General features: G+C 42.4%; 2 protein-coding genes across 8 annotated transcripts in view; one reads left to right on the forward strand and one right to left on the reverse strand.

The window, feature by feature from the left end:
• Positions 1–675: 675 nt before the first annotated feature.
• On the reverse strand, positions 676–12,244 carry LOC119659084 (secernin-2). The gene is made up of 4 exons (XM_038066997.1): positions 11,956–12,244; positions 11,708–11,880; positions 2,376–2,655; positions 676–2,314 (listed from the first exon to the last, which is right to left on the reverse strand). The coding sequence occupies exons 1-4, from the start codon at positions 12,106–12,108 to the stop codon at positions 1,835–1,837; spliced, it is 1,086 nt and encodes a 361-aa protein (XP_037922925.1). The 5' UTR covers positions 12,109–12,244; the 3' UTR covers positions 676–1,834.
• Positions 12,245–12,754: 510 nt separating this feature from the next.
• Positions 12,755–20,738, forward strand: part of LOC119660202 (protein AF-10) — a 77,531-nt gene continuing 69,547 nt past the window's right edge. For 6 of the 7 annotated variants that reach the window (XM_038068629.1, XM_038068632.1, XM_038068634.1 and 3 more), the window contains exon 1: positions 12,755–13,508. The gene's annotated coding sequence lies outside the window, so the exon portion shown is untranslated. The remainder of the gene's footprint in view (positions 13,509–20,738) is intronic. The other variant, XM_038068630.1, reaches the window with a different exon arrangement.

Consider the following 20,738-nt stretch of genomic DNA (forward strand, 5'->3'; position numbering starts at 1 on the left):
CTAAAGCAATATCTCTGAGGGACTTCACAGTACAGTAATATGCCGGGGACCGCTGTCGGGAGTGCATTCCATATTTTTGTGTTCCCGCTGTAATAATCACAGACCAGGGCGTGCAATTCGAATCTACTCCCTTCTCGGAGCCCGGAAAGCTCTTAGGATTCAAACGCCAGCGAACAACTGTATACCATCCGCAGTCCAATGGTTTGGTGGTCGTAAGTCTTGTTTGACCTCCGTACAGCCATCCGCGAAGAGTTTACTACCAGCCCTGCCGGTCTGACATACGCGGAGAACCTACGGCTCCCCCGCAACCCCGTCCTTGACAAGAGAGAAGGGTTTGAGGGACCGGATTGGTGCGCCTGCTACGGCAGGCTGTTTGCAAATTGAAGCCGCCTTCGCCGTCTCGTCAGGGCCCCTATAAGGTAGTCGGGCGTGAGTCGTCCAACACGGCCTCCTTGGTCAGACCGAAGCCTTTTTTGCAGGTGGTTTCGATTTAAATCTCCAAACGGGAAAAAAATGCAAAATATATTTTTTTCTGCGCCTTTCCATAAGATTAGTTTTAGTGATAGTCGTCCGGGAACATGATAGTGTGCTTCAAGTTATTGTCATAATTTTCTTCCTTTTTACAAAACAACATGTCACGCAAAATACTTAAATAAAAACGCCATATTATTCTGCTTTGATTTATAATCGTATTTTATTTGAAGATTTTGTTGCTTTCTTGTAATCACATGCATATTTTGAATTCTTTACTGTTGGTGTAGGGCGTAATGTTATATGATTGGTACAAATCCTAATAATAATTATATCGTTTTCCACTTCGTTTTTCATTTCTTAAATTTCATTTTACCGTTTCGCTATAATGTTACGTTTTTAAGATTTAAAAAGCACAAAAGCAATCATTTTATCAATAAGAATACAACCAAAATCCCTTTAGCTTCATGAAATTAGTTCAACTAGACATTCTTGTTCTGTTTGCAACGCTCTCAATTCGTACGGAAGGAAGATGGGCATTATTTTTAACTCTAATTGGTATGATATTTTCCATCAACAGTAATTTGTGGTTTAATCTATATTTCTTCGGTAATGTGTGTTGTATTGATTGAAAAGTCTTACAGGACTCCCGCAATCTACAGGGCCTTCTTCAATAGTATGGAATCAATATTTCGATGAAAAAGAACTGGCTTAAGTTTTACAAATATGTTGGCCATGCAACACGAACAAAAGCTAGTGAACTGCTACATATTATATACGTATTTCTGACATATTTGATGCATTGACTTAATATGGTTCTGGTTTTGTGAGTTGGAATGATTTGTAAAAAAAGCTTATAACATATAAGAGTATAAAATCATACGAATTTCGATTCGATGAGATAAAAAGAGAAAAAATTAGGAATTGAAGAAGTTTCGACAGCATTTCTGAAGCTTCTTTTCAGTCTACGACGATTGTTTGTTTGATCGGAATTGTCACATGATAATCACAGCCAAGCTTCGTTTTTATTATAGAGATCTTTGCATTATATTGTGATCAATTTCGAATTCCTTCTTCGCATCCCAAGACAAGTATAGCCTCAAAAAAAGTAATAAAAACAATAAAAATTAAAAAGTGTCATGCTTACATGCTAAGTAGTAAATGTGTAGTTTGTGTATAAATGCAAATAACAAATAAAAGATATCACGATTATGTTTTACACGTTCGGTATATGAAAAGAACACAGGCAGCGAATAAATCGAAACATGCTTCCTTGTCTCTCTCCATTGGGAAAAAAGCAAGAAAATCGAGAGTCAAAGTAACTTGAATATGGTCCTTTTAACTCATTTACATCTACTCGTATCTAGCGATAAAATTTCACTTCAGCTTCGACACAATCTTTCATCAATTCATCAAGCTCCGAATTTGCCTCGGGATGTTTAATTAAGAACGAATTCAGCTCCTCATAGCACGTTTCCTCCAATGATTTAAGAAGATCACCAACTTTCTCCCAGTTCCGTTGACCATGCAGTTTTTGTAACAATGTCAAAGTTTCGCCTTCAACAATTTGAGTAAGGGGTGAGATTTTTGGATTCGGGGCGAAAACGAAGGGTTTGAAAACAGACTGCTGGGGGAATGGTGTTGCCGTGAACCAATGAGCAGCAATCGATTCTTTATCAATGTGCGAAACGTGACTCGAACGTACTACATTGTCAGCATCAGCTTCGCGTAGCTTAGCCATCATATCACGAGTTCCGAATTGCGGTCCGTCCTCTGGTTGGGGATCTGGCCAATTTGGTTCCTCATAATTAGAACAAAATAGTTTCGCAAAATTGAAATCATCCTGTAATTGGATTTTCTGTAAAAATGGAGGAATATTCTTACGAAACATCGATTCATCTTACCGTTCCATTCCAGATGCCAGCATCTTTCAAATTGTCTTTTAGATTGTCGCTCGATTTTGTAATTTCAGTTCGAACATTCAAGCAAGTCGAAGGAATGCGTTGGAAATCACTAGACATAAGTTCGGCGGCCCAGTGTTTACCAGCTATGCTTAAAAACCACACTTGATGGCGATCACAAAGGACAAAACTGAATCTCGTGGATTCCGATGTGTAAGAATTTGTCAGAGAGGTTATCTCATTAATTGCATCTTCTGCTGTTGGCGATCGTTCCAAAGCTAGCCTGAATTTAAAAAAAAAGAAAGAAAAGAGCATTGTGAAAATATTGGTATCAAATATGACAGAATTGAGATGCTAAGATAATTTAATTGGCTTTGACTTTATTTCAAATTATAAGGAAACGAGTCGGGAAACCTGAAGCTGGACGCTTCAGGTAAAGGTTTTGTGTATTTTTTTACAAAGACATTACATCCCATTAGTATGGAGCACGTAATATATGCAAAGAAGTGACAACTTTGACCCATTATAACTTTGTTAGGAATGGTGCGATTTTTACCAAACTTGATAGGATCATGCTCTATATCACAGCCTACATTACTGCAATTGGTGGTGCTAGGATGAACTTAAGAGGGGCTCTGCAGCCAATTAGTGAAAATTGTGGTAATATACTATTATTAACTTTATTTGAACAGATATCGGTATGGAGGGTATTTCGGAGCCTTGATTTTTTTCAGAATTTTCGATTGGGTAGTTTCTGAGAATGGGTCCGTTTGATACCCCACATGACTGTAGTTGGTGAAAAAAAAATACACCCCTTCCCCCTTAAATTTGACGTAGAATAATGTAACTCGCGGTATGCGTGAACGTTCACAGTTCCCACCTTTCCACCAAATTTGGTGTGAACCGCTATAACCGTCTCCGAGAAAAATCCGTGTGACAGACAGACAGACAGTAAACCGATTTTAATGAGGTTTTGTTTTACCCAAAACCTGCTGTTATCGGTTTTGAAAACATAAGCGAACCGTTATGAGCTTTGTATTTGCGAGGCAAACTTCGAAATATAAACCTCGTTAACGTTCATGGCCCTACATAGAAGACTGCAAGTCGGAGAAGGATATCTCCTACGAGGCAATTGAAAGGAACTTGGAAACCTGTCTTAGGTATGATATCAGAATCATACTTACAGATTTTAATAGCTAAATGGAGAGGGAACCCGTATTCAGGCGATACGTCGGCTTGCAAAGCTTACAAAAAACTAATAATGACAACGGACTGAGGATTATTCCAACGTCACTCGAAATGGTTGCTGGAAGTATTTGGTTTGCGCGAAAAGAGGTCCACAGGAGATACATACTTTATTCATCAATAGTATTTCGTGTTCGCATTGACTGAATTGATGCCCAAAAAAATAAACAAGTTTCCTTCATTCACATAGAAAGTGTTTCGTGCATTCCGCTTCGTCATTATAGGAGGAACACGTATAATTTTGAATAATTCCTATTCTGAACATATGTCCAGTTAGTGAATTATGATCTTTCAGAATGCCAAAAATACTCTTGCAAGTCCTCCTGTTTTTCGACAGGATAAACTTCGCGGTATGCATGCTTGGTTCTGACAGGAAATGTTTGGTGTGTTTAGCAGCGTTTAGGCTCTGTCACCTGTCATTATGGGAAACTTGTTAACAATTTATGAAAACAGCCTTAGCCGATGCTACCGATACTCTAATTGCTGGTTGCGGTTTTGGCGTGGGACAGATTAAACCCTCTTTTGCAAAAGCATCCAAGATTTCATTTCCCTCTACACCATATAGAGCAGGTACCCACAGTAGTTCCACCGTATTGAATCTAGAGATAGAGTCCAAACGGTTTCTGTATTCCTGGACGATTTTCGAGATAATCAAAGGTCTACTCAACGCCCAATGCAGCTTGGCTATCACTGCAGATTGCGATGCGCTTGCCCTTCGACCACACGTCAATCACCTAGTTTGGTGCCCTTAGGATCATACTTCAGTTCGAAAAACCGTCGCATATGATCCCAAAGAAAAAGCTCATTTCTCGTTTTTATTCGAGAGGTAGACTCCAGCTCCAGAACCCTTTTCTGTTTCTGAGCTATCGGCGTCGAAGACTTCCGGATATCGGGCCACGTATTCGTCTGGGGCTTCCCAGTTCTCTCCACGTTTCAGGGTAGCTTCTTATCTTTTACCAAACATATATATGGGGACCCGAAAAGCAGAAGGCATTGTAAGGACTGGATTCAGTTCTGCCAGTAACTCTTGCAATGCTTTGTGCCCCCACGTTCGTTGTTTTCCCATAGATCTAATCGAATTAGTCTATGTGCTGCTCTCATTGCAGTGCTTTGAATAAATATATCCAGGGACTGCAAACTGAGTAATGCATTTAGAGCTGCGCCATACTCATGGCGCCGATAATACCCAGACACACAGTTCTTTGCAGTGCGGCTAGTTTGAAAAATTTTTGGTTTACCTTGACCCACTATACTACGGATGCATAAGTGAACATCAACCTAATGATAGCAACGTATATCCGCAATACCCATGTCGGCAAAGGTTCGTCTACACAGTCCATGGACTCTGAGAGCTTGTTTCAACTTTGCCTCTACATGTTTGTTCCAAAGAAGCTTTTTATCTAGAGGGACTGCCAGATATTTCATTTCTTCGGAGAGTTAAAGGGTAGCACCCCTCATCTCTGGAAGGCTAAGTCCGTCCAATTTTCTCCTTGTTTGTGAATAATACCAACGTGGATTTATTTGGATTAATTGAAAGTCCCTGCCTGAGGCACCAATGGTATGTCAAATTAACGACACGATGTATATTTCTTCACGCCGTTCCAAACCACGTCATCAGCATATACTTGAGCATATATGGCAAATATTTAGTTCGCTTAGCAGTGAGTCGATCAGCATACTCGATAGTACACCTCCTTGGGGCAATCTTTCGTTGCTTCCGCTGTTATGTAGCGATTGAACTTCACTAAAGAACACAGCAACCCACTTAATTAAAATATCATCGACACCATGCGCTCTGGCGACATCAAAAGTTTTTAAAAATGCGCACAGTCAAACTTCCCTTCAATGTCTACGAATATCTCCATCGCATACTTACAATAAAGCGTTGCCCACCACAGATGTGTTGACATAGGAAGCTATAGAATACAAAACGTATCATCGTCAGGACTCATATCAGCATAAAGTGGCCCATTACCGATCCGATGCACCACATCGACGTTTGTCAATACTCTTACCGAAGAAAAGTTCGAAAAAGAAAAATCATACATTGTGGATACAGCCATTAAAAATGGATTTCGGCGAACTCTAACCCATAGCTTAATAAGGAAGATACTGGATACGAAAGAACAGAACGTGTAACAACTTCGTTCAATTTGTTGTAACAATATTGCCTCAAAAAATCAAATTTGATTTAAATTTTGATTTTTATACAGAAATCAGTTGCTATGAATCATGATTTAAACCAATCAACCTTGGAGCAGAGAGTGGTATCTAATGAATTGTCTCTGCCTTGGAATAAAACCGTAAGCCGTCTTCGTCGCCCGTTGACAAAACTTCCCGTTCTTGAATGGTTCAGTTTTTGGTCTCCCGACTTGTTGCCCCTCTATTTTTAATGTGACTGTGGTTCATTATCATCATATTTAATGCTATGAGGGAAATAAGCTATAGTAACTGAATGAGCTCAAAGGCGAACCGAATATAAAAAACATGACACAGCCGGTATCCAATCCGGGGCCTGAAACTCAGCAAACTTGGCGGATGTAATGTTCGCTGCACTGATAAGATTAGGTTCATAATGCATGACCCTTATTTTGAAGGAAATGATTAATTTGATTATTGAGGATTCGTCATCTCAAAAAATAACGGTCAGCTGAAGTCGAAATGCTAAAACACATAGATAGATAAGGAGAAATTTACTGAGTGTAGGTTGCTAATGTAGCAAACATCCGCCATCTTTTGAAGGTTTTGTGAGAAACTAAACCTTATTAAAATTGATTTAATGTCTATCTGTCACACTGATTTCCTCAGAAACAATTACCCTTATTTGTATAAAATTTGGTGGAAAGTTGGGAAGTGTGCGTCCCATCGTATGGAGTAACATCGTTTTACGTTGAGTTTAAAGATGCGGATGTTAAAACAATAACTTTATTATCAGTTACTAACTAGCACAACAAAATGTCTCTCTTGACTTCATTATTAACTTGTACAATAAAATGTCTCTCTGGACATCCTCAATCCTTTACTCTCTATCGTATACTGACACCGAAAAACAATTTTCGATGTCAAAAATTGTTTTCCGATGTCATAGCCACGGCGATTCGCATTTGCGTGCGTCCGACTAATCGAATTAGTCTATGAACTGCTCTCATTGCACTACTCTGAATAAACAAATTCAAGCGCTGCAAATCGTGTAATGCCTTCAGAGCTGCGCCGGATGCCGTGCTCATAACACCGGCGATACCCAGAAACACAGTTCTTTACAGTGTGGCTATTTTACTGCGAAAAATCTGTTGTCTTACCTTCACCCACCACAGTACAGATGCTTAAGCAAATATCGCCCTAATGATAGCAATGTTGATGCAAAAATTCGCCTACATAGCCCATAAACTGTGAGAGTTCGTTTCATCTTTACCTCTACATGTTTGTTCCAAAGAAGCTTTTTGTCTATAAGAACTTTCAGATATTTTACTTCTTCGGAAAATTGAACCTTGAGCTAAAATTGGAAAATAAAAAAAACGGCTCGACCGCGCGCGTGGAGCCGAAAGTCTCGGGACCCGAGTGCCGCGATCAAGGAGTGGAAGATCCACGACGGATCACAGTCCTGATTATTGCCTCTTCCGCCTCAGATCTTGAATGAGGCACGGCCCCTGAGGCTCCCACCCTTTCTTGACATCCTCAGGCCAGTTTGTCTTTTTGAGGATGTCCCTGAACAGGTTCTGCGGGAACAAGGAGACTTAACGGTTCCACCTCCACGGTTCCACACAACTCCACTTCTCTTTGCGCAAAATATTTAGTTGCGCTTTATAATATGCAATTACAAACTTGTATTCTGAAGAGATAGTAACTATTGCATAATACAGAAAGTACAATTAACCATGTCTCTATAAATATTCTCAGAACCATAATTTCGAATGCCAGTATCATTGTGACGCTGCGTTACAGTCAGTGTGCACACCAAATTCATTTTTGTATTGAATAAACTTGTTTTTGTCACATACACACTGTTGCATTTAAAACCCTCTTATCAGGTTATGGACCCAAACCCGTGAAGTGTGTGATAGACTTGTAAAGTGAGTAAACAGCATAAAAAGAAAGATTGCTTCCATTGCGTCATACACAAAAAGAAAGGTCACACCAGCAGAAATTGCTTCCAAAATAATTGAAGTGAAAACGACAGAAGTAATTGGCAGCCCAAGAATCAGAATACATGATGGGCCGACGAGACTGGCTTAGCGTCTACGAGAATTTCAATGAAACGGTAAAGGTAGAAATCGACAACGTACCGAATTTGAAAAGAAATTTGCTTTTCGTTAAATATGTTACGAAGAAAGGTACAGACTTTGGAGTATTTCACTTCTCACTCCCAATATTCACACTTGGTGTGCACGGAAACGCGAAATCAATGTTTGTTTTGATGCGTTGAACCGACTCCTATTCCACTAATTTGCATTAGATTTTCCAGTAAGCGATTGTTACGATTAGAAGCTAAATGCACTGACTACATTCAGTCCGGCGAGTAAAATTGCTGAAGCGACTTTGTATGTTCCGGCTGCACACCGATTGTTGTGTGCGCCACTTCGTTTATAAAACTGTCCGCGTTGTGTTCAACTCATGTAGGTTTTAGGATGGGAAACCAAAGAGCCGCTTAGGTTATCGAATAAAACTTTATTTTATTTTTCTTACTTATTGTTTCCAACACAGAAAACGCGTGTACACTTCCCGCAGGTCGAGGCAGAAGAGTCCGGTTGGTTTTCCATAAGGTCCGTTTGTTCCCAAACAACGGAACTTTCACCGCTGGCTTTCCCCTCTGGTGGCGAGTTCGAATAAGGGAGGGAGAAATTTCGAATGTTGTTAACCCTTATTAATAATAATAATAATTTACCAGCGTACATAATTGGTTGGCACGCAGTATAAATGAGGTTATGAGTCGGCCGACGGGGATTACCTGCCTTATCCCTAAGAAGGACACGGTGCAGGACCCCGCAGACACAAGACCGATTACTTGCTTACCAACCCTCTACAAATTCATCACGTCCATTATTAGTGGAAGGGTCACTGCGTACCTCGAGACCAATAACATTCTGTCCGAGGAGCAGAAGGGCTGCCGAGTCGGGTCAAGAGGTTGCAAAGAGCAACTCATTATCGACTCGGTAGTTGTAGGACAAGCAACTAGAGGCCAAAAAAAACCTCTTCAATTGCTATATCGATTATGCCTTTGATAGCGTTGCGCATACCTGGCTAATCGATATCCTACATCTGCATCGCATTGATCCGAAACTAATAGTTTTTGGCGACAGTCATGGAAGGGTGGCATACCACCTAATCAGTGCGTACATCTGAGGGTGCTAATACCTCAGAGCCCATCCGTATACGGAGGGGCATCTTCCAGGGGGATTCGTTGAGTCCCCTTTGGTTTTGTATGGCACTGAACCCCCTTTCATGGATATTGAATGATGCTAGAGGGCATGGTTTTGCAATAAAGTATGGCCTACGTGCTAAGTGCGAACTGACACACTTGATGTACTTAGACGACATCCAGCTGTATGCTGGTACCATGCTCGAGTTGGTGATCTGAAGGATGCTCTGCTGTCCGAATTCCTGCGACGTGTAAAGCTGGTGCTGAAATCGCATCCCTCGGGGAAGAATAAGATAAGCGCGTTGAATGTATTCGCTATCCCTTCACTGGCTTACGCATTCGGAATATTGCCGTGGACGAAGACCGATCTGGAAAACGTCCAGCGGCGGATACGCACAACTATGTCCAAATTACGAATGCATCATTCAAAGTCTGCCGTGGAGCGGATGAACCTGCCTCGTGACATTAGAGGTAGGGGCGTGGTTGAAATGGCGGCTGGTTTAATGTACAAATATATCTATCTGAATTACACAATATCCGCAAACTTCATTAGCACGCATATACTATAAACCTATATACACACATGTCTGTTTGGAGTAATTGATATTCATAGAAAAATGACTATAAAAAACTAAAACAAAATAATTCTTTGCGACCCCATTCATAAGAACTCATTTCGTTGTGGTATTGACAAATTCATGTGATGATGACGTTATACAGGTAGTAAACTGCACGAAATTCACAAAAAATGGCAAAGTTTCACTCCCTATAACTTTGTTAATAATATTTGGATTTTCTTCAGACTTGATCAAATTGTGCATTATGTTATCTCTGACACCCATGCCTAATTCTGTACTTCTGGGATCGACATAAGGGGGGCCACCGGGTAAATTTCTAAAATTTGGAAATATACTATTATTAACTTTATTTGTTTAGACATCGGAACCGGAAGTATTTTGAGGCGTGGATTTCGTAGAGATGCACCACTGTTATTTTTTTTAGTTTTTTCGGTTGAATAAGTTCTGAGAACGAGACCTGTTACACTTTTTGATGGTCATATTTTGAGCCCTCACTTCACCCGATATCAAATATGGAACCAGTTTTGATAAGCACTAATCAAGCCCTTTCATTTGATACTTTACATGGCCACATTCTGTGAAAAAAAATTTTGCACCCTCCATTCACATATCTGGGGAGCCCTCCCCCTCCCTTCAACTTGACACAAAACGGCGCCACTTGCTGTATGTAAAGGGAACAGAATCACATATTCTCACCAATTTTCGTGCCGTTTTCGAATAAATCGGGTGTGACAGACAGACACCGACTCGATCCTAGTAAGGTTTTGTTTCACACAAAACCTTAAAAATGATTCTTTTTAAATATAAAAAAAACCCCAGAGCAAGGCACCCAGGAAAAATATTTCTTAGAAGTTGCTCTAAGTGCTCTATATCTTCCTTCAGCATCGCTGAAGATTTGCCATCCATACCAGGTGTTTGAAGTGTTCAAAGGATAGCATAGCAGCTTTCGCCTTTCCATCGGTAACAGCCGCTCTTGCAGCGACCCAATTCACCTTGGAACACCGTCGTGTTGAAAGAGAAATCGTCTATTCTTTTCCTCCCACTTTTGAGACCTGTTCTTCCGGGTGGTGTACTTCCAAGAGAGTGTGTAGACTCAACTCTAAAGTTTGTGAATGTTCCATCGGGTCTTCTAAGAGAGTGCAACTTGGCCGACTCATCCTTATTAAGGACCCTGCACAGCCTGGAACTCTTCTTTTCACCTTCCAGTTCCTCCTCATTCTTATTGCTTTTGGAAGCATGATTTAGAAGCTGTCTGGAGTCTCTGCAGGTCTCGGTTCTACCATGGAACCGTTTTACTGCATTGTCCCCGGAAAATAAGACAAGCTTTTTCAAAGCACTCTAAAAGTGTGCGATTTAGAGTTTCCAATTGATTTTCTAGCGCCAAGGGGGTGGGGGGAGCTCCACTTTGTCACCAAGAAATTTATTGAACGTTGTCCAATCGCTAGGATTTCGTCTTTGTATTACATACTGTTTGCCTGCAATAGACTAAATTCTAAGTAACACTGATCGGAGAGTGAGATTCCCATATGCAGTCAAAGCTCCATTCAATTCTTGTCAGCTGACGGTTTCCTCCAAGGTTTTCTTGCCCTTGCAATGCCAGTACTATAGCATGAGTTCACAGCATTCTGATGACATGCACAAGGGCATGGATAAACAATAAGGACGAGTGTTCCGCTATCCAATTCAAGCGGAATGCATTTTCTGTAAGGTCCTTTTTTTCAAAGCTACTTTAATTGGAGTTAGTTTGTAGCCAAAACTGTTGGGAAGAATCGTAATTTCAGCATCCTTGGAATCCCAAATCAGAAGTTTTTCAGTAGTCGTGGTCGAATTTTATTCTTAAGTTGGAACAGCGAAGGAGTTGAGACAAATAACATTTCATAAAATAAGTGATTTTCGCTCGCTTGGTAACCACACATAACTCCCATGGCCACAGCACTGCTGGCACTTGTGGCATTGCAACGTCGGATACAAACAAAGCATCTCAACACTTTCTCCCATTTCGTGCACTGAGTCTGACTCATGACCCAATTCCACACCTCACAGCTTCGCACGTCTGCCCACATCCCAAGCGAGTTGTTTTCACTTTAATCCATTTAATTTCTGGCTCGAACCAGTTGAACTCGCCAAAGTTCAATGCAAATATATCCACAATTTACCTAACGATATCCGTGGCCTTCAAGCCACCCTCGCTGGGTTCGTCCTCCGACCAGCTCAGACCCACGACGACGTCCTTCTCGTTGCCACCACTTTCACCGCCCCACAAGCCAACCGGGCGACTCAGAATCACCCCAAACCGGTCGCCGCAATCGATGCTCGCTCCGCCGTCGCACTGCAAAATTCAATGGGGAACGCATCAGTTGAATTCAGCACGTCCTTTGTTATTTATGACGGAAACTGCACTTACTGTAACCGAAGTGGAGCCCGACGTCCCGGGGAAGTAGACAACTTCGTGAACCTCGCCCTCCGGGGCTAGTGAGTTACGACCGAAAATGATCGCGGATCTAACTGATCGACCGTTTTTCAGGACAAAACAATCACCGCTGTTTGAATTGGCCATTTTGAGCGAAATCAACGAGATCCGCCGTCTACCGAGTTCACAGAAACTGTAAAACAGCAAGAGGAGCTATTGATGAAGTGAATGAAGGTCTCCCGACGTTGCAATTTTCACCGTGTCCAGTGCGCACGGTTGGAAGAAGTTGGACTGTCACAACTTAGCTTATTGTATTTGAGATCTAGGTGGCGATGTGGATCTGAACATGTGAACGTAGTAATAGGCATCCTTGGGCGAGGGAATCATCAAGGATATGTTTGAAAGAAATTCGAAGATATTTATACCTAATTAGATAAGTAAACTTGTTATTGTCAGAAGTGGTGACACCAACATCCCTGATAATAATCCTTGACTGGGGAATTACGTTGAATGTGTCCACTTTCCAGAGGATCAACAAGTGCCAATCGGATTTGAGGTAATCCATTCCAATAATTGGTTGAATATGGTTGGGGGAACTCAGAATGAACTTTTAAATCAATTAAAAGTAGGTTTTCATCAAATTAAATGAAGTTTTAAATAAGAAAATTTCAAAATGATTTCTCCTTGTCATTCTATCACACCTGCTGCCATCTAACATCTTTTCCATCCTCCCTCGACCAACTTCACCCAAATCTCCTGTCACATTAGCTACCCTCCTCCCTGGCACCCTGACAACATTTCCAAGTGCTTCTGCCCCTATTGCCTATCGAAAACAAAATGGTTGCTGCGCGATTGTATGAGGCCCAGGCCTAAAAACGTCGCCTTCATCGTATACAGAAAAGTTGGGCCTTACTACGCTTCATTTTGCATGATTCTCGGGTGTTTGAAATCGCGCTGGTTCTGCTATTTTTGTGTGGTGCGATTCGTGCAGGGTCCGTGTTCGCATTGTGCATTTGTTAAGTGAGAAATTGGCGGTCAAATTGCGTGAGGAAAAACAATCTAAACACGAGGTCGTCCGACGGCAGTGAGGTGATCGCCAATTAGCGACGGACGGAACAACCAAAATACGCGAGAGACGAAAGCGTTTTCCGTGGATATTCCGTGTTTGCCGGTTGTTTTTTGGATAATTAATGGGAAATGTTGGGTAACTGGCGGCGGAGGACGTTTTTGGGTGCTTGAAAGTGAGATTTTGGACGGGCCGAGGCGGAAAAGTGAAAATAAAAGTGAACTATTGACGTTTCGCGGACGGTGTTTTTGTTGTTGTTTCGGTGGTCCGTGCAGTGGGGCGCCAAATCGCCAGGTGAGAATCTGACACTGGCGATCGTTCTTGGACTTTGAGAAAGCGTCGAAGTGTTCTTTTCGCGGCTCGTTCCGACCGTGCTGAGGTCTCCGGACGATCGTTTGTACGAGGAGTGTTCGCAGCCAGGGAGGTCTGTTGGAACCACCCCCGGACAGAGGAGCGCCATTGCAGCCCCGATCGCAAACACGTATGTTTCCATGATTGTTGTGTGGATGTTTGATTGTGCTGTGTTCTGTGGGTCTGGCAGTTCGTCCGCCATGCATTGCTACCCACTGGACTGTCTGAGACCCTCGAAATTCGGTGCGCCCGGCGAAGGTGACGAGTCGCATCTTGTTCGCCGCGGCGTGCGAAGGTCGTTCACCCCAGACCCGTTCATCCGGGCTGGGATGCTGCTGTGCGTGCGACTGGCGTTTTCTTATTCGTTTCTCGCGTCTTGCACTGTCGAACGCCGGAAACCTTCCAAACAATTGGAGCCGCTGGTCGCGGCGGTCGGCTGGCTGGACAGCGGCTGTCGCTTTGACGTGCGGCGTTGGCGCGCACTTCAACGGCAATATCGGCGTGTCGGTGGCTCGACGTTGTTTTGATTACTTTTCGTTCATGGGCGAAGCTTGTTTTGTTATTGGTCGCTTGCATTGGCTGTAGGGCTCCCGCCTGTGGCTCCGCATTTGCTGTTGATGCTGCTGGGTCGGTTTTGCTCGAGGCTTCGTTCTGAGTGCGGTGAATTCTGGTGTTTGGAAAGGAAATATAAATGAAATATAAGCCAAGTGGAAATCAGGAGTTCATACACAGGGTTAAGTTATGAAATTTGTTTTCAAAGCCCTTCGGCGATTTTCCTCATTGAAAATGAAGTTCACTAAGCAATCCCAGGGGGCAAATAAGTTAATACGAAACTACTGCGGCGGAAGCGAGTCTAATGACGATTCATGGTTAATCAACGAAGATTGTCAAGAAATATCCAAGGGGAAATACGGAGAATTAGGGCATCAGGGACATAAACAAAGCCATTGAGATGCAGACTTCGCAGTGGGTGAAAGATCGTTGTTATTGTGGGTTTGATTTGCCCTGTCGGGAAATTAAGGGGGTCATACCATGTTAAGGCTGTTTTTTGCCTTTTTTTGAAAAATTATTTTGGAGGACTGGATAAAGATAGATTTTATCACTATATGTTTATTGATATCTCTAGTATATGTGATAAATTCTTCAGCTTGATATCTTAGTTAGTTTTCGGAATACGTGTCAATTTATGCTCCGCATCTCCAACAAAAGGTGTTTTTCTGCTGCCACGCTGGAGGGCGCTGTGTTCAACTGAGGAAAAAAACTAAACGGCATTTTAATGTGGACAATATTCCACGGTCCATAAACTAGGATAATTAGAAAATATTAAAAGGTACATTTTTGGTGGGCTTTTGAACTTAATTTTTTGGATTTTGGGGTTTTTTTATGAATAAAAAAAAGAGCCGTCCGATTGGAATCATCCTAGTTTGCGGACCGTAGAAATATGTATTAAAGAAGTCGTGAAAATTTCAAAGAATTTGGTTGGATAGATTTTGAGCTATGGTGGCAGCCGATTTTCAGGATGCAGTTTCGAGAAAAACGCATTTAAAAATTTAAATGTGATTATCAACAGTAAAATTTTAACTCACCATTAATCTGCTATACTTGGTCCATAGAGGGCACCCTCTGTTTCTTCAAAAAAGTCTTGTAAGGCCGATTGTTGCTCTCTGGTTTCAATTGTGGCTCTTTTAGCGAGGTCAGTCTATCGTCGTTCGGACCGCCAATTTCGCGCGTCATTACGGCGGTCGGAATCTAGCTAGCCCAAAAAATGTAGTGAGGTCGTTAATAACCTTATCAGTAAGTTTTCCAGCCCCTTTTCCACCAATGCCTTTGTGATTCTTCTTTGCATTTTTTCTCGACATGTTCTACGCATTCCTTTTTTACTACTACGTATATTTTATTATTTGCAGAAATACCGGAGAAAACTCCAGCAAAATCCAATATACAACATACAAAACTTGTCGCAATTGGAACATCCATGTTTATCCTTGCTAAAAGTTTCTTTGCTGATGTTGATGCGAAGTCCTTTTTCTTCTCTGATAAGTATCGATTCCCTTGAAATACTCGTTTTTTTAGTGCGAGCATGACGTTGAACGTTAAAGCGATTTCCCTTCGTTCGATCCATTTAAAAAAATCACTGAACACACAAACAGCACAATACTTAAAACAAAATATAACTGAGTATAGCTTGAAAGCCTTTCAGTGCTCACTCTAAACTGGATTATCCTTTTTATTCCAAACAACAAATAAGTTTAGACAATTGATTGGTTTTTCATCTTTTTATATTTCTACCTGTGTTCGAATTTATAAGGCTCAGGTAAAAAACTAACAGGTAAAAAAAGATTCGATGCTCTTTCTCATCGAGTACTCTAGCCGCGGCTGCAAACTCCTTACCTGTTTAACCGTGTAATTTCTGAACGAAAAATCGGAAAATCCCTTTGGTCACATATATGGATACAATGCATGCAAAAAAAAAAATCGATTTCTTCAACCCGGCAAACGGGATGACCCCCTTAATTGATTTAAGAGTCTGATGTTTGTTGATGTAAACCCGCGACTTCAACGCACCTCATAGAAATAAGTCAAATAAATTTGCAGCATTGTTAAGCGGCGACTGCACTTATCAGTCGTCGGATCAATAGCTGCAAGACATGCATATACGCCATACAAGAATTATGGGTTGTTGGTGGGGTAGTCAAGGGCCTCAACTTCCAACATGCTGCCAATGGAAGTGATCGACCCCGCTCCTGCATAGTAGTCTCAAAAGACTTCCAGGCTAATTTGGTTAACGACCTATATTATGGCGACACCACATCAGCTAAACTAACCATAAAAAGTCGACAGGAAGATTATTATGGTATTCTGCATGAGCTATCCAATATGCCAAAAGTAGAGGCATGGGAGCAATAGTAGGATGTGACGTCAACGTTCACCACGTATGCCGGGGAAGTTCCAACATCAATGCAAGAGGATCGTGACTACTGGAGTATCTAGTAGGAACCGATTTGCAGATCCTTAATTTGGGTAATGAATCCACTTCTTCAACGTCGTCAGGCAAGAGGTCATCGACATCACGGTGGCATTTCTTGACATCGCGGCTCTGGTCGGAGATCTCGGGGCCAAAAGGTGCATACAGCCCCCAACCAAGAGACTGGAATCTGGCATGCAAAGTAGTATCACTGAGCGAGTAAAATGGGCATTTAACTCATTCCACAGATACAAGTCTGCAGGTCCGGATGGCATCATAATAAAGGAAATGGGTGCCCTGGGTCTACATATATATATATCGTGCATGCCTAGCACACGCTTATATTCCAATTAACTGGCGTGATGAGATGGTGTTTATTATGGCAAATCCGCGGAGACAGCACTCCATGAACTCACGGCAAAAATTGAAAAAGAATATGCCTTAGGCGCATTCATGGATATCGAAGGTGCCTTCAATTATGCCTCATTCCCGGCAATTTGTGATGCGGCAAGACAGCATGGAATCGAACCGCTGCTAATCAGTTGGATCCTTTACATGCTAGAGTGGAGAAAAATCCACATATTAGTCGGCGAGAAGTCTATTGAAGTAGGATGTCTTAGGGGCTACCCACAGGGAGGGTTCTCTCTCCGCTGTTATGGCTCTTGGTAATGGATATCCTGCTGTGGCTCCTGGAGGACAAGTCTGCGCAAACATTTGGGACGACCTAGCCGTAATAATTACCGCCAAGTTTGCGGACACAATATGTGACCGCTTGAATGCAACTCTGCATGAAATCCACAGTTGGTGCTTACGCAATGGACTCACGGAGGACGCTAGGAAGACTGGATTAGTTATGTTCACTAGGAACGTCAGGTGGGGCAGCTATACGCTACCCGCCTTAGCCGGAGCGGAAATCCAGCTGACACAAACAGTCAAGTATTGAGGAATACATTTGGACTCCAAGTTAACGTGGAAGCATCATATCCAGGAACAATATCAGAAATTCTGCAGATTGCTCTGGTGCTGTAGGAATGCGATAGACCTGGGGACTTTCACCAAAACGGATACACTGGATGTATACAGCTATCCTATCCTAAATTTACCCCCCATTCACTTGGAGGTGAAACGGAAAGCAGCCAACGACGCATATAGGCTCGATACCACTGGGGCGTGGAAAAGCGGCCAATCACACGGTCATCCGTCTATTCGGAAATTCCTTGAAAAACTTCCGGTAGCCCTGATGCCGAGCGGTCATATATTAGGTTGTTGCAAATGAAATGTCGGATATTTGAGTAAAATTTCAAAAAACTATAACTTTTATGAAAATTAATTTTATTAGTCAAAATAAGAACCAGCAGCTTCAATGCACTTCTCCCAACGAGATACAAGTGCATTTATTCCAGTTTCGTAAAAGTCTGGGTTTCTAGAGCTAAGAAATTCTTCAAAGGCACTTTTGACAGCTACTTCATTGCTGAATTGTTTCCCCGCCAAAAAGTGATCCAAATGCTTAAAGTGGTAGTCGGTTGGCGAGAGGTCGGGTGAATATGGTGGATGAGGAAGAGTCTCATATCGTAATTCATTTAATTTTTGGACCGTCATTCTGGAAACATGAGGTCGGGCGTTATCATGGAGCAGTATCACTCCATCTCTGTTGACCAATCTAGGCCGCTGAACACGTAATTTCTCTTGCATTTCATCAAGTTGGGCACAATATTTCTCTGCATTAATTGTTTCACCACGCTCCAAAAACGAATAATGAATAATTCCAGATGCAGACCACCAAACAGTTACCATTACCTTCTTCGGGTGAAGGCTCGGTTTTGGCATGTGTTGTGGAGGCTGATCGGCATCTAGCCATTGCGCTGATCTGCGACGGTTGTCGTACAATATCCACTTTTCATCGCATGTCACTATTCTGCGCAAAAAGGGATTGTTCCTGTTGCGGTTGAGTAGAGAACTGGATATTTCCATTCGCAGCGCCATGTTTTGCTCGTTGAGTTCATGCGGAACCCACTTATCAAGCTTCTTCACCTTTCCAAGCTGTTGTAAGTGCCGAGATACTGTCGAATAGTGTACGCCTATTTTCTCTGCAATGTCACGAATCGATGATCGGGGATCAGATTCCACTATCAAACGCAACTCGTCGTTGTCGATCGATGGTCCTGGGTGTCCACGAGGTTCACTTTGGAGGGTCATGTCGCCTGATCGGAATTTTTCGAACCACCGCTGTGTCGTTCGTTCGTTTGCTGCGTCAGCTCCAAATGCTCTGCAAATGTTTCTGGTTGCCTCCGCTGCGTTGTGACCAAGTTTAAATTCATATAGAAAAAGTAGACGTTTTTGACTCCCTTCCATGCTTTTTTCTTTGAGTTTTACTTGGAACTTCGATGACGATTGAAACTGAAATGACTCCTTGATCGAACGAACGACTATTTATACTCAATTATCCCATACCACCAGAGTCACCTTGCGGCAGTTTTAAACATTAAAATCATAACTAACTTCACTTCATTGAAAAATCCGACATTTCATTTGCAACAACCTAATAGTTTCCAGATTCGTCTTTGAAAAGACACACTATTGTAATCACCGAAAGAGAAGAATGGTCGACAAATGGCCATGAGTCTTTTCAGATTACAGACTTAATAATCTTCACCAACGGGTCAGTCATGGAGGGCGGATCGGGGGCACGGGTGTTCTCGAGGAATTCGATTATGGAACTGGCCTGACCCCTCGGAAAAATGTCTGCGACAAAAATGGAGGGGCCGCACCATTCGAATCTGTTCCGACAGTCGGATGCCATTATGAGCACTAAACAGCAACGACATATCAAGCTAGTTGGCGTGGAGTTGTCATCAGGTGCTGCTGAAATCTGGCCGACTGAACGAAACATTCCTGATGTGGGTGCCGGGGCTCTCTAACATTACTGGTAATGAGGAGGCTGATAGATTGGCTCGTCGAGTGTCTGGATCCACAATGGTGGGGCCAGAATCAGCTTTTGGAATCCGGCCATCCACTGCCAAGTCTACTCTGAAGAGTGGAAGTGCAAGGATTCACGCAGCCGAGTGGAGAAATTTGAACTCTTGCCAACAGGCGAAAATCCTTGTGAAAGAGCCTGGGGTCGCTAGAGCGGCATTTTAGTTGTCGCTTAAGAAGTGGGACATGAAGACTCTAGCAGGGCTTTTAACGGGACACTGTTCCTTAAACTACCATATGGAAAATATTGGGGTGGTGGCTTCGGCTATGTGCAGCCAATGTGAGGAGGAGACGGCCCTGCACTTTTTATGCACCTGCCTGACCTCCTCTCATTTCAGACGAAGACACCTTGGCAAGGTTTTCTTCAATGAAGAATCTGCACACTCACTGTCTCTGGAGAACGTTCTCAGATTCGCTAAAGCTTGCGAACTGCATAGGCGGGAAGCTATTGAATAGGCGATTTAGGGGGATAGTACAATGGGCCGAACAATGGTCTGAGTGCTCGGAGCTGCGGCTCCCCCCAGTAAACTAAACTAACTTTGTAATGGTTCTTCTTGGATAACAGCTAATATGGAAATGAGCCTCATCTCTCACGATAATTTTCCATGAAAAATCATCCCCCTTTTCGTTGAGATTCAGGATGGCCTGAGCGTAGGTTAGACGCATTTGGCGGTCAACAGCTATCTGCTGATGCACTTTTTGCACTTTGTAAGGGAAAATCTTCAAATCTTTCACCAAGATTCTGCGTAGGCACCGCCGACTTATTGCGCGGCCCGTCGTTTTATCGAAGTTTCGAGCTCATCTTGGGGAACAGCAGCGATATTCTCAGCAGAACGGCTGCTCCGGGGCCGGTCAGCCTTGGGAACATCTCGTGCTACCCCAGTCTCTTCAAGGCGAGCGACCAAACGCCGCAGTGTTTGTTCAGTTGATGCTGGACGGCAAGGAAGTCTGGGACTCCAACACAACCGACGAATTGTTGCGCAAAAAATGAAAACAATTATCCCGCGTTCTTGCAGAGTAAACCGATTCATTGCTTGTCGGTTTGTATTCTGCGTTTGTTTCAAATGTTTCAGAAATGTCAAAGCCCAATTAATAATTGTCGTTTGCAGAAGTTATAACGCTTCCCAATAGAGTGATTATTTTTGCCCCATCTTGTATTTTACACCAGTATTTAGTGAAACAAAGTTCCTTAATTCAATCTTAGGTTATTTAATGGAATCGCCAAGGCCTTTGAAATAAGTCGGATCGGCATTTTCACTGAAAAGGATATTGGTTCGTAGGCCTGAACCTTGAATTGCGGCTTTTTTATACTTTGAAAACTCTGCCGAAAGTAAATATCTGTATTAATGCTAACTAAATCCACTCTGGAAGGTGCTCCTCTCCCTCTTGCGGCAATGTGCTTTTGTACTTTGTAAAGCCAAG

This window comes from Hermetia illucens, chromosome 6, assembly GCF_905115235.1.
Source record: "Hermetia illucens chromosome 6, iHerIll2.2.curated.20191125, whole genome shotgun sequence".
Lineage (NCBI taxonomy): Eukaryota > Metazoa > Arthropoda > Insecta > Diptera > Stratiomyidae > Hermetia > Hermetia illucens.